This window comes from Geotrypetes seraphini, chromosome 9 (genome assembly GCF_902459505.1).
Source record: "Geotrypetes seraphini chromosome 9, aGeoSer1.1, whole genome shotgun sequence".
Classification (NCBI taxonomy): Eukaryota; Metazoa; Chordata; class Amphibia; order Gymnophiona; family Dermophiidae; genus Geotrypetes; species Geotrypetes seraphini.
Window position 1 is genome coordinate 185,787,796 of NC_047092.1, and position 14,189 is coordinate 185,801,984.

At 41.8% G+C, this 14,189-nt stretch overlaps 1 protein-coding gene across 1 annotated transcript in view; it reads right to left on the minus strand.

The window, feature by feature from the left end:
• Positions 1-12,221, minus strand: part of CHRNG (cholinergic receptor nicotinic gamma subunit) — a 29,449-nt gene extending 17,228 nt beyond the window's left edge. Inside the window, exons 1-3 of the mRNA XM_033959360.1 lie at positions 12,119-12,221; positions 7,701-7,861; positions 4,957-5,001 (exon numbers count right to left, since the gene is read on the minus strand). Coding sequence (XP_033815251.1) covers positions 4,957-5,001; positions 7,701-7,861; positions 12,119-12,158 — 246 coding nt within the window. The 5' untranslated portion in view covers positions 12,159-12,221. The remainder of the gene's footprint in view (positions 1-4,956; positions 5,002-7,700; positions 7,862-12,118) is intronic.
• Positions 12,222-14,189: the final 1,968 nt, after the last annotated feature.

The following is a 14,189-nucleotide window of genomic DNA, read 5'->3' on the forward strand; positions in this document are numbered from 1 at the left end:
AATCTCTAATTAGAGAAATCAATCCAAAGATAGATATATATATGTGTGTGTGTGTGTGTGCATCAACTATGAGGTGTGATCAAAAAATACGGTGAATGTTTAAATAAAAAAAATAATTACAGTAAAAGACACATTGCCATCAATCCACTGCACTTCGAACACACTTATCCCATCTTTCATGCCATTTTCTGTAAGTCCTTTCGTGAGTGTCTTTAGTTGCACTGTTGTGGCTGCCTCGATGTCCTGAATCGATTCAAAACATTTACCTTTCATGGTCCTTTTGACTTTGGGGAAGAGCCAGAAGTCAGACAGTGCCTGATCCAGTGAATAAGGTGGATGAGGACATACCGTAATGTTTTTGACAGAAATTGCTGTCCCAGAAGCGATATATGACACAGAGTGTTTTCAGGATGGAGGATTTCTCAGGTTGCTTCATGTTTAAATCTGTTGTTAAAATGTTTTGAATGGAACCCTAAGAGATATTCCGATGCTCAGGAATTTCCCTAATAGTCAATCGCTTACACTTTCAACATTCTCTTGGGTTTTTGATGTTGAAAGTCATCTTCAACCGATTCACAACCATTATGAAATGGATCGAACCACTTGTAAACCATCTTCATGGTCACTGTAACATCACCATGAATTAATTTTAACATTTTCTGTGTTTCATTAGCACTTTTTGGCAGTTTGAAACAAAATCTCGTGTTGTTCGTGATCCATGATTTACAGCACACCTTCTCTCAACCGTAGCTCACAACCGACTGACTGCACTGAACAAGCTGAAACTTAAGGTTTGACACGCTGCTTCCTGTATTGAAGATCCCTGTCTTTCCGTTGGATGGCGCTCAGAAGCAGCATTCACTGTAGTTTTTGATGTATGGTTGTCAGACAAATCTGATTCATTTCTTTGGGTGACTAGACAGTTGGATTGAGGGACAATGCGAAATGTGGCATACTTAGATTTTAGCAAACAAACCAAAACTGCAGACTTGTACACGGTGCAGGCAAATTTTATTTTGTCAAATAAATCTTAACTAAAAACCTTTTACCAGACGGGGGACCCAACACGGTCCGTGTTTCGGACAACCTTCATTAGGGGTCCATGGTAATAAAGGTAAAGAGAAAAATATCACAAAAAGAAGCCTGGAAAAATAGCGTTTGGTAGCACACCAGTGAATCTCCGAAATGCACTACAAGTTCGTCACACCCCTGATGAAGGTTGTCCGAAACACGGACCGTGTTGGGTCCCCCGTCTGGTAAAAGGTTTTTAGTTAAGATTTATTTGTCAAAATAAAATTTGCCTGCACCGTGTACAAGTCTGCAGTTTTGGTTTGTTTGCTCTGGTCTGTTTTTTCACTGCAGACGAAGTTGGACCTTTGGTTTTTTTGTTGTTTTGATACTTAGATTTTAGCAAAGCCTTTAACACAGCTCTGTACAGGTGATTTATAAATAAACTGAGTGCCCTCGGTTTGGGTCCCAAAGGGATGGACTGGGTTAGAAACTGGTTGAGTGGAAGGTGACATAGGGGTAAATGGAGCTCATTCTGAGGAAAGGGATGTAAGTCAAGGTTCGGGGTTCTTGGACCAGTTCTTCTTAACATTTTTGTAAGTAATATTACTGGTAAGATTTACTTCTTTGCAGATGATACTAAAATCTGTAATAAGACAGACATCCCTGATCATATGGATAACATGAAGAGGGATCTAGCAAAGCTTAAAAAATGGTCCAGAATTGGCAGCTAAGATTTAATGACTGAAATACGGATGCACACGAAAGAGGGGTACTTGGGGGTGATTGTATCTGATGACATTATGGTGCCAATCAGGTAGAAAAGATGCTAGTAAAAGCCAGAAGAATGCGAGAGGAGTGGCCTGTGATTTAGAGCAGCTGCCTCAGCACCCTGAGGATTCCCACTGCAGCTCCTTGTGACTCTGGACAAGTCACGTAACACTTTGTTGCCCCGTGCAAACTGCTTTGATTGAATAAACCTCACAGAAAAAAAGTCCCATCACCTTTACTTCTGTACAAGTCTTATTTAGATATAACAGGATGGAATCAGTCCAGGGAGCAGCTACTGAAACGGTCAGTGGTCGTTGCCATAAAGCATAGGGGACAGACTTAAAGATTGCAGAAAGGCAGAAAAGAGGAGCTAGGATCAAGACTTCGTAGCATAAATGCATATGAGGTGAGTCTCTGTCATAGGATGAAGGTGAAAGGGAGTTATTGAAGGAAAAATGTCTTTATCAAACGCATGTTATAGTCTCCCGGTGGAGAAGAAGGGATAATAGTTACACAGATGATTTTACGATCAGTATGCCATTTGCTACCTCTGGTGCGCCCGCATCTGGAATACTGTGTCCAATATTGGTCGCCGTACCTAAAGAAGGACATGGAGATACTTGAGAGGGTTCACAGAAGAGCGACAAAAATGATAAAAGGTATGGAAAACCTTTCATATGCAGACAGGCTAGAAAGGCTGGGGCTCTTCACCCTGGAGAAGCGGAGACTCAGAGGAGACATGATAGAGACTTACAAGATCATGAAGGGCATAGAGAAGGTGGAAAGGGACAGGTTCTTCAGCCTATTGGGAACTACAAGAACAAGGGGGCACTCTGAGAAATTGAAAGGGAACAGGTTTAGAACCAATGCTAGGAAATTTTTCTTCACCTGGAATGCGCTTCCGGAGGATGTGATAGGACAGAGCACATTAAGGGGATTCAAAGAGGGTTTGGACAAGTTCCTGAAGGATAAGGGGATTGAGGGATATAAATAGAGGTAGAGATAGGATTATGGAAGGGTACAGATAGAAGAAAAATGGGGATTGAAAGGTTTTAGACAAAGGATCACTTACAGGTCATGGACCTGATGGGCTGCCGCGGGAGCGGACTGCTGGGCGCGATGGACCCCTGGTCTGACCCAGCGGAGGCCACTTCTTATGTTCTTATGTAAGGGTTAAATTTGATGGAGCAATGGATGATTGAATTTAGACTAGAGCTTAATTCATCACCTCACCCGTTTGATACTAAAACATCAATGTGTATCAATAAACTTAGCTATCCTATTCAATCTACCAGGGTTTGACTGTGAAGGACCAGGTGGACTCTTTGGTCAGAAAGGGTTTCTTTCCTCTTTGGAAGCTTCCGTCCGTTAGGGCGTATTTTGAGGTTTCATCATTTAGAGTTTTGGTACAGTCTCTTATACTAAGCCAGCTTGATTACTGCAATATTGCCTATTTGGCAGTTTCCCAGAAGAATATGCAACGATTGCGAATAGTACAAAATGCGGCGGTCAGGCTGAAGAAATACGATCACGTAACACCCTCCTATCGAGTACTTCATTGGCTGCCAATGGAGGCGCGGGTGAAGTTTAAGTTTGGTGGCTTCTGTTTTAAGGCTTTGTTTGGTTTAGCTCCCAAATATATAATGGAGCTTTTCTCTTTTGCAACCAACAGACATAAGAGAAACTCACATCCTCTTAGAGCAGGGGTAGGGAACTCCGGTCCTCGAGAGCCGTATTCCAGTCGGGTTTTCAGGATTTCCCCAATGAATATGCAGGAGATCTGCATGCACTGCTTTCAGTGCATAGTTATTGAGGAAATCCTGAAAACCCAACTGGAATACGGCTCTCGAGGACCGGAGTTCCCTACCCCTGTCTTAGAGGATGTAAACTTAAACATCATCAAAATCTTTTTTCATATCAAGTAGCGTTATGGGGTCAGGATTTAGAACAATTGCTTTTGCTTACTGACACTTATGGGGAATTTAGGAGACATCTAAAAACATCTGTTTTTGAAGTACTTAGGTAGCTGATTTGTAAAATTTTATCATGCAATAATCAGACCTTTTTAGGGTTTTTTTTAGTTACTGGCTTTTAACTTTTTAGATTGATTCAATTTTGTTGTATTTTTAACCATTGTAAACCGCATAGAACTTTACGGCCTTGCAGTATATAAACTGTTATTATTATTATTATTAGTGGTAGTAGATGGGAAGGATGGGAAGACTGGATAGGCCAAATGGCCTTTATCTGCCATCATTCACTATGCTGTAATTTTGCTGTGTTTAATTAGTACAACTAAATGCGTATGTATAGTGAAGGTGTGAATAAACATGTGGATTAAGGTGTGAAGAAGTGTATTAAGATTTTCAGAAAGCTTTTGACCAAGACCCTCACGAGAGACTCCTGACAAAATTAGAAAGCCATGGGATAGGAGGCAATGTTCTGTTGTGGAGTGAGAACTGGTTAAAAAAATAGAAAAGTGAGTTCATGGACATTTCTCTCAATTGTGCATGGTGAATTGTAGAGTGCCACAGGGATCTTGTAACTCTTGGGGTCGGCAGTCCAGGTTTTCTTTTTCCCAGGGGCAGAACTTCAAAAACAAGCTAAGCGTCACTGTTTGGAAGGATTATCTTTGTAGAAGTGTTTCATTGGTCTATGACAAGGGTTCTTGACCCAGCCCTCAGGACACGCCCAGCTAGTCAGATTTTTAGGAAATCCACAATGAATATGCATGAGATAGGTTTGCATACAATGGAGGTAGCGCATGCAAATTTATCATAGATATCATATTAACATGACTGGCTGGGTGTCCCCCCAGGACTGAATTGAGAACCCCTGGTCTATGAGGATTATAATCATGCTATGTTGGTAGATCACTGATTCTGTAATTTTTATGAATGTACCTTTTTTAGTGGAGGGGGGGGGGTTCACCTCTTTTAATAATTTTCCATAACTTTCCTTTTGCTGAGATGAAGTTTTCTTTAGAACAATTGATCTCCTGGTTTTCATAATGCACAAAATTATCCCATTTGGAGACATTACCCCAAGGAAAATCATAAATCTCTGCAACCTTCAGCACTAACCATTCCCTCCCCCCTAACAAACACACACACAGAAGAGTAAATTTCCCTCCGTAAATTATTCCCTGAACCCAGCCACAGAACTCAATCTCCTTACCATATCTATCCAAACATTCGTTTTCAGGGCTTCGTCTCTCTCATTCTGGACAGGTGCATGTTAAAAAAAGAGATATAGAAAATCATTACAAAGAAGTCTGTGGAATGCATGTTTTCCTATGACTGTTACTAATCCACCTCGCTAGTCTGCAGTAAGCTCTAACATGTGCGGTCCGCAGCTTAAAATGCCCTACCGTGGGCTGCACAAAGGCAGCCCATGGTAATTTTGGCATCTGCGCAGGCTTCCCATGTGCTTAAAAATAGACTTTATTTTTCACCCCTGGGGGTGGGATGGGGGAAGAGAGTAGGTGCGTGCTGTTCCAATTGATTAGCGTAGCTATATTGCCAGGCACTAACCAACTAGCATTTGGCAAGCACATACTACTACTGCTATGAATGATTTCTATAGCGCTACCAGACGTACGCAGAGCTGCAGAGTCACAAAGAAGACAGTCCCTGCTCCAAAGAGCTTACAATCTAAACAGACATAGACAGACAAACAGGATGTCATGGATACAGTTAAGGGGAATGGTTAATCTACTGGCTGGGATGGAAGGCAGAGGTGAGTACAGGACAATCAAGCCATTGTGACATCACTGATGAGGTTGGCTCTTATTGGTGGAATGAGGCATTATGACATCACAATCTCAGCTCTGCTTTCCAAAGACTGAAACTCTTCACACTACTACTATGAATTCTTTCTAGAGCGCTACCAGATGCACGCAGTGCTGTACAGAGTCACAAAAAAAACCAGTCCCTGCTCCAAAGAGCTTACAATCTAAACAAATAAGACAGACAAACAGGATGACATGGATACAGTTAAGGGGAAGGGTTAATCTGCTGGCTGGGTTGGAAGGCAGAAGAGTAGGGTTATGGATTGAAGGCTATCTAATACGACCAGTTCCTACCCAAACCCCACCTACCCACTCTACACCCTTAATATACTCTAATATGCTTCTAACTACTCAACTAATGCTAAAATGCCTCTATTTACTCAACACTTACCACCTTAAGATCTCGACAACTCTTTGGTAATTCTTATGACATCTCTTATGCTATTCCTGTAAACTTTTATGTAATCTCTGAAAACTTTTATGTAATCCGCCTTGAACTGCAAGGTATTGGCGGAATAGAAATCACTAATGTAATGTAGTTTATTCCAGGCATAGGGGGCAGCTAGATGAAAAGAACAAAGTCTGGAATTGGCAGTAAAGGAGAAAGGTACAGCTAAGAGCGACTTCTCTGAGGAACGGAGTTCTCTGGGAGGTGTATAAGGAGAGAGATTGAGGGGCAGCAGAATGAACCCACTCGTAGGTCAGCAATAGGAGCTTGAACTGTGTGCAAAGGCGGATAGGGAGCCAGTGTGGTTTGAGGGGTGACATGAGTGTAGTGAGGTTGGTAGAAGATGAGTCGTGCAGCAGAGTTTTGCACAGATTGTAAGGGGGGGGGGGGGAGAGACGGTTCATTGGGAAACCAGTTAGAAGTAGATTGCAGGAGACCAGTTCTTACAAGCTACAAAATAATTGGCGATAAGGCCTCATGCACTAAAAGCCACACTCCAATTGGCGGTGGCCATTAATTGAAAAAAGTACAAAACTTGGCCTTTTTACTCAAGCAGAAAAAAATGGCTGTAGCAAGCTGGAACAAACATGCACTAAGTCCCCCTTTTTTACTGCAGTTTCTAAAAGGGCCCCTAAGCTAACTGCAAGTGCTAAGACACATAGGTCCCGTTACCACATTCAGAGCCTTATGGCCACCTAGAGAGAGGGCCTTCAAGTTCCAAGCATTTATTGATGGATCCGACACGGGCTCTGTTTCGGCATACCCGCCTGCATCAGGGGCCGTTCAATACCATCCACATGAGAAATCAATAAAAATAAAAAGCAGACGGTCAAATGAAACCGGGATAAAGGCTTTAGCATTGCTGAAATGAAAGTCTGCACAAATGTGCTGACCATTCAGTGTTTAAAGAGATAAGAAACTAAACTACGGTAAACTAAAGTTTAACTTTGTCTACCAAGTCATATTCTGAGAAGGCTCGACTCGATTTACAGCAATTAAATAAGCAGGAAATGATTTACAAATAATAAATAGAAGATAATAGCAAAATTAAAAAAAAAATAATTTTCAAAATGTTTGGCAAATAGAGTAGTTTTTAAAGATTTACAGAAAAATTGAAATGAACTGGAGCTCCTTAAAAAAAAAAAGGGGGGGGGGGAGATCATTCCAGAGTTGAGAGAGTTTAAAGACCAAAGATTGTCTGAAGATCTTGACTCCTTTAATCCCTTTTTTAGAAGGAAGGGAGAGCTTAAAATTGTTGGCTACCTCTTGCAAAGGAGAATCGGTAAACGTTCCAAAATAAAGGAATAAGAGGATTAAAAATATCATGTAGAATTTTAAAAGAAATAAAAGCGCATTTCAATTGAATTCTAAAATAAACCGGGAGCCAATGAAGACTCTGAAGCAAAGGGGTCACATGGTCAAATTTACGTTTTCCAAAGATCAGCTTCGCAGCAGTATTCTGAATGAATTGTAATCTATGAAGACAAATTTTTGTAATGCCGAGGTAGATAGCGTTACAGTAATCGAGACGAGATAATATAATTGATTGAACTAAGATAGAAAAATGATGGTGATGAAATGTGGTTGCTCAAAACTTCAAGGCTTCATGTGCTTCTTTTCGTGCCTCTCGCTGGTCTGTACTTGACATAGAGAGGGTGGTCAGTTGAGTTCTAGTTTACCTACCAGATAAATGAGGTTGGTGAGAGTGAGTTTGATGTTGACGTCAATCACATAGCCCTCTTTCTCCGCAGGCCTCATTTCTCTGTTGTAATTCTCCATCAGATGACTCAGCAGCTTCTCCTCCTGATTCTGACATTGGACAAGAGCACACTGGAGACAGGAACCTGTGAAATTTAGCAGAGAGGAGACAGAGGTAGGACCGAGATCAAGGGAAACTGCTTGTTTTAAGAGACTTAAACATGTTGATAATTTCCTTAGGCACAATTGGTTCAAGCTCTCCCCAGCTCTGAGGCATTTCACAAGTCAGCACTTTTCTATCAGGGCTACAGAATTTTCTCTAGGCTTTACCACATCAAATCCAGTAATTCCCTTGGAGGATTTATACAACTTGAAGACTGTGCCATAAAAAGTTTTTCTCTCTTCTATCAACCAGTATCCAGTAGCATTCCTTCATGGTGGATTTTCAAGTGTCACTCCACACTAGGCATGAAAGAGTCAGCACGCAGTGGTCTGAGCATGGGGAGGATGCTACTGACCATCCCAACCACTTGGAACAAAAACTAGGTGTAGCACATTGCCCTTTTCATGGGTTGGGTCACTCCCTACTTGTTCAAACCCTAGGATTTGCATGGCTTCTAGGAAATATGCAGCGTCCCTGCCTCTGCCCTGCTGAGAGAATGGCAATTAAAATCGGTCAGTACAATCACTTTCAAAGAGAAGATAAATCATTATATCCTGAAGAGATACATTTCTTTTTAATTTATGCAACATCAGAATTCTCTAAACTAGGGTTGTCCAATGTCGGTCCTCAAGGGCAGCACTCCAGTTGGGTTTTCAGGATTTCCCCAATGAATTTGCACTGCTTCCATTGTATGCAAATAGATCTCATGTATATTCATTTGAGAAATCCTGAAAACTCGACCTGGCAAGGGCCATGATTGGATGACCCTCCTACTCTAAACATACAAATTGTATTTAAATAAATCCAAGGGGTTTTCTTGTAAGTATAACTCCCCCCTCCCCACTAGAACCGTACCGAATAGCGTATTGTATTATTCAGCTGGTTACAGATATTAAATATGAACAACAGGCATTAAGTTTTAAGGTAACAAATAATAAAAGAATCAATGTGAAATCAGGACCGACTGAAGGGATAGTGGTACCCTGAGCCAACGTTTCTATCGGTGCCCCCCTACCATTGCCACCATCTTTCTTTCCACTCTCTTCCCCCCCCACTGGTGATGCAGTATCTCCTCTTCTGAAGTCCCCCTCCTTCCTCCCCTCTCCACTGATGATAAAGGATGTCAAAATCCTAGTTTGCCATTTCTCCTCTTTTCTCTCCTGTCCTATGGATTTCAAACTGCAGGCAGAGGGAGAGATGCTAGACCAGGATTTTGGCACTGGCACCCTAGGCCATTGCCTCATCTGGTCCACAGGTTGAACCAGCCCTGCGTGAAATCAATTGGTTTAGCACAGTAGAGCCCCAGATCATTCATATTCAAATTTAAATCACTATTTGGCCTAATATAAATAATGTATTTGAGGCACTATTCGGGCCGAATTGAATACGAATATTCAGTACAGCCTTAATAATCCCATCTACACAATTGATTAACTAATAATGTATCACATTCTGTTAACTGTGACTCCTTAATGCAAAGAATATCAGTGGTTTAATCATTTATCATATCATCTATAACAGGAACCTGATTTCATATAGATCATACATTTCCCACCATAAATTTAAGCAGTAATAGTGTCCCTCGCCCTTGCCTTAAGACTATGAGGGCACCAGCCACTCTGGGATATTGAGGGTCTCTTACAAAACGTGTCTCTCACCTATCCAGAAATATCTGGTATATGAACTGCCTGAGGAGAAAAAGAATCACAGCACAATTGATCAGAAGAAATGACCACAAATACTAGGAAAGAAAAAAATTCATAAACCCAATTTCTATAGTTTGGCTTAAAATAATTGCAGTCCCAATGAAAGAAATAGTTCCAATGTTCATACGAAGAGCCACAAAGAGGGCCCTTTGGTGAGCCCCACTGGCAGCAAATCCTGCTTGGGAGGGGGGGGGGGCTTTCCCTTTCATGAATTTTAATAACATTTACTGGGTTCCCACTGCTGCTCCTTGTAACCTTTCATTGCCTCAAGGACAAATTAGATTGTAAGTCTTCTTTGGACAGGGAAATACCTAAATGAAACTCACTTTGAACCCCTACTGAAAAATGGTGTGAGCAAATCCAAATTTATGGGCCTGTGTTCCCTAAAAGCGTTTCCTTCTTGCTACACGATCATAATTATTACTGTGCATAACTGATGTCAAAAGTTCTACAGCAGAAATCCTACACGCCTGTTCATAACTGTGCATTACGGTGTTGACTTTGTTTGATAGTAACACGAGTGGTGTACAACGGAGACGTCCTAAGTGCACAGACTTAGATAGACACGCACAGCTCGCAATGAAAAAAGAAGAGGAATGTTTATCTAAGACACGATGTCAGAAATGTGAGGAAGAACTAGTGTGTGACTGCTGGAAATATAAGCTATGCTGTGAACCCTTATTGGAAAGAACATAAGACTAGCCTTACTGGGTCAGACCAAAAGTCCATCAAGCCCAGTAGCCCGTTTTCACGGTGGCTAATCCAGCTCCCTAGTACCTGGCCAAAACCCAAAGAGTAGCAACATTCCATATAGAATCCCAAGAAACAGCAAGATTCCGGAATCCCAAAGAGTAACAAGATTCTAGAATCCCAAGGAGTAGCAACATTCCATACAGAATCCCAAAGAATAGCAAGATTCCGGAACCCCAAAGAGTAGCAACATTCCATGCTACCGATCCAGGGCAAGGAATGGCTTCCCCCATGTCTGTCTCAATAACAGACTATGGACTTTTCCTCCAGGAAACTGTCCAAATCTTTCTTAAAACCAGCTACGCTATCCACTCTTACCACAACCACAGGCAAATTCTCTGAGTGAAAAAATATTTCCTTCCTATTGGTTTTAAGAGAATTTCCTTGTAACTTCAAGTGTCCCCCTAGTCTTTGTAATTTTTGACATAGTAAAAAATCGATCCACTTATACCCGTTCTACTCCACTCAGGATTTTGTAGACTTCAATCCTATCTCCCCCTCAGCCGTCTCTTTTCTAACCTCATTAAATAGTAGGCGATGTAAATAGGGAAGGAGAGAACGGAAGAAGTTTAGGAGAAAGATGATAGGATGTGAGCCACCTCTACCCTAACCAATGGGCACGTGGACAGGAGGGGTTAGAATGGGAAAATAAACAATCTAATATGAAGGAAAAATATGCTGGGGTGCGCCTACTTGTTGGACGTCCGGTCTTGCAAGAACGCTTAATAAACAGTGTGCTGAGAGTGTGTTATTTTTCACAAGTGAATACATTTAATTGGTTTAAACAATGGGAATATTTTTGGTCGGCACCCACTGGCTCAATGGGCCCAGTATTCAGAAAGTGCTAAGCTCATAAATTTATGTTAGCCTCCTAAATTCGGGTCCTATTTTCTGTCAAACTTAGGAGCATGTTTTCTGCTTAAAATTCAATTTAATTTAGGTACCTAAAAGTCATGCTCACAAATTTAGGAGCCTAATACTGAAAAACCAATGTGAAGCTCCTAAATCCACATTTTATTCTCATAAATTTAAGAATTAAGTGACATTATTGGCCCGATGTTCAAAATGACTCCTGGCCATTTAAATTGTCTGCCCAGGACTAAGGGGGCATTTTCAGTGGTGCCCCTGAAAATGCCCAGTTAGTGCCAAGCCACAACTGGCTACTATGGGACCGTCCTAGAGTAAAGTTGAGACATAACTGCAGAAAAAGGACCACTTGAAAGCCTTTCCTATCTTTATAGCTAGTTCAATGTGAAAGATCTAGATTCATTGCAGACAATACGCTGAAACCTTTTGCCAAAATAGCAAACAGGATACTAGGAATGGAATGGGGAATAAGACTAAGACTGTATTACTCCATGGTGAGACCTCAATACTGGTCTCCTTATCTCAAAAAAGATTAAATTTGCAGATGACAGTAAACTGTGAAGAACTGCAGGAGTAAAAGCGAGTAGCCTCATTTTCTCTTTCTCCTCAGCAGTGGACCTGTTTGGAGAATTCCCCTCACCTCCACGCGCTGCCTCTTACCCTACTTCTCAGCATCTTGAATCACTTTACCGCGCTGGACCCCCACCACCTCCAAGACTCCACTGTTCCAGACTTGGTCATCTTCCAGTTTCGTTCTTGCAACTCTGAGGCCTCGACATCTAAGGAAACCCTGGAACAAATCCAAAAGGGTCCCCGAGCCAAGAAGCAGGTAGCTGATATTTTGAAGAAGCCCTGTGAGATGCCTGGGATAACTGGGAAATAATTGCAGAGAAGATGGGCGTCGATGGTGACATTACCTGCGATTGTGAGGAGGTTCATCAGAGTCTGAGTCCTCATGGTGGAGGAGATGATTTGAGAATGTTCCCAGAGCAGGAGGTTGTGTCCCCTCTTTCTTTCTTCACTCGCCGCCTGCCACATTGTGTGTTGTTATTTTGAGATACATTATAAGTCAGCTGTTCAGACTCTGGCAGCTGCTTATCCTAATTAGGGTGAACAAACACTTACTCTATAACATGGATCCAGAGAGGAGAGACTGGGGTGGGGTCTGTCTGGGGGAGGAATTTCGTGCTGCTTTCCCACCTTCCATATTCTCTTCCCCTGCCTTCAGTCTTGCCCTCCCTTCTGTATGCTGGCTAGAACCAACATACAGAAAAATGCAAAGAAACAAAACTAGAAAGACAAATACCTAGTGCCACAGGTCCTGGAGCCTATTTTCAGATGACGATGGCAGCTGTCCCCTTTGCTGTTCTTCCTGTTTGATGCCAACAATGCTTCCAGCGCCCACCCCCACCCCCCTTCCTTCCCAGGAAGAGAACTGCTGCTGGCGGGGGAGCGGAGGGAAATGGATCAATTCCACTCGCTTCACCCTCCCTATGCACCTTCAGAATATGGATAAGGCCTGGATAGTTTGACAAATTTTCACCCCAGCTCCACTGTATAGCTTCTGAACTGGTGGGATAGACCACGTCAGCCTTGGGGTAGACAATCTTTATTTGTATTAATCAACTTAAAATCATAATACATATAAAATCACATGAAAAAGTCCAAATATATTTTGGAATATTGTAATCAATGACCCGACACGGTCCGTGTTTCGGCCTCCTGATGGAGGCCTGCCTCAGGGGTGGGATTTATAGGTCCACTAGGTGTCACTCCAATGCTGGAAATACTCACTTCAAAAACAACTCTAGTAAACCAATAAAAAGTAAGCAGGACTCTTAGAGAGGTTACAAACAGGGTCATTGATTACAATACTCCAAAACATATTTGGATTTTTTCATGTGATTTTATATGCATTATGATTTTAAGTTGATTAATACAAATACCTCAAGGTTGACGTGGTCTATCCCACTTCCCCACTTGTTCTTCTCATGGATAAGTAAATGGCTAATTCCCTTTGAAAATTGACTCCCTATATAACTACTTATCATTTCTATAGCATTACCAGATGCATGCAGCATGGAAGAATCGGTCCCTGCTCAAAAGAGCTTACAATCTAATTATGACAGACAGGACAAAAAGGGTGAATCTATACACACTCAGGTGGAACTAACTTTAGGGGCGTCCATTTGCATCAACTGAAATGTGATGCAGATCTTTGAATCTATGCCCCCTTTCTGGCACCATATGTAAATCCACGTGCATAAATTTTAAATCAATCCAATTAAAGCTAATAATTCCTTTTTAAGAAGCCAAGTATCACCACTAATTGGCTCGTTATACGTGCAAACCCAATATTTAGAATTAGGGGGGAAAATGCCTCTGAATATCCCCTCTGACCGCTTATGCTGGAACTGGCTGTGTTGTGCGTGGTTCGTGGACGGAGTTGGCACTTATAAGTGCCCATCTTTAGCCCTGTTGTCCGGTTTCATTTATCTGGTCAACGGCTGAATATTGGCCTGAATTGGATAAATGTCATCCATCCGCACATACCTGGATCTTCAGTGCCAATGACCAGACATGGCCTAATATTAAATTATCCAGGCATAAAGCCAACAGTGCCTAAAAATTTGCTGACTGCTGTTGGCTGAATATTTATCCCTATATGATGATTGCATCTGGAAAAAAATGGCAATTACGACTCTGAGAGAAATGTAGAAAATGAAGACACTGTGAGTGCCTGGTTCATTCCCATTTCCAAGCATGCAACACCACAGCGGGGGAGAAGAAAGACCAAAACAGAAAATGGCATTTAGTTAGATGACTTTATTGTACAAGAAGACTCAACACGAAATGTGTTTCAGCTGAAAGGTTTGATGCAGGCAACCAGTACCTTGCGGAAAAGCACAACTCAAGAGCAGCAGAAGTGCAACACAGGACGAACAGGAACTGGCTAATGCCATCAGATACCAAGAAAATGTAATGGAA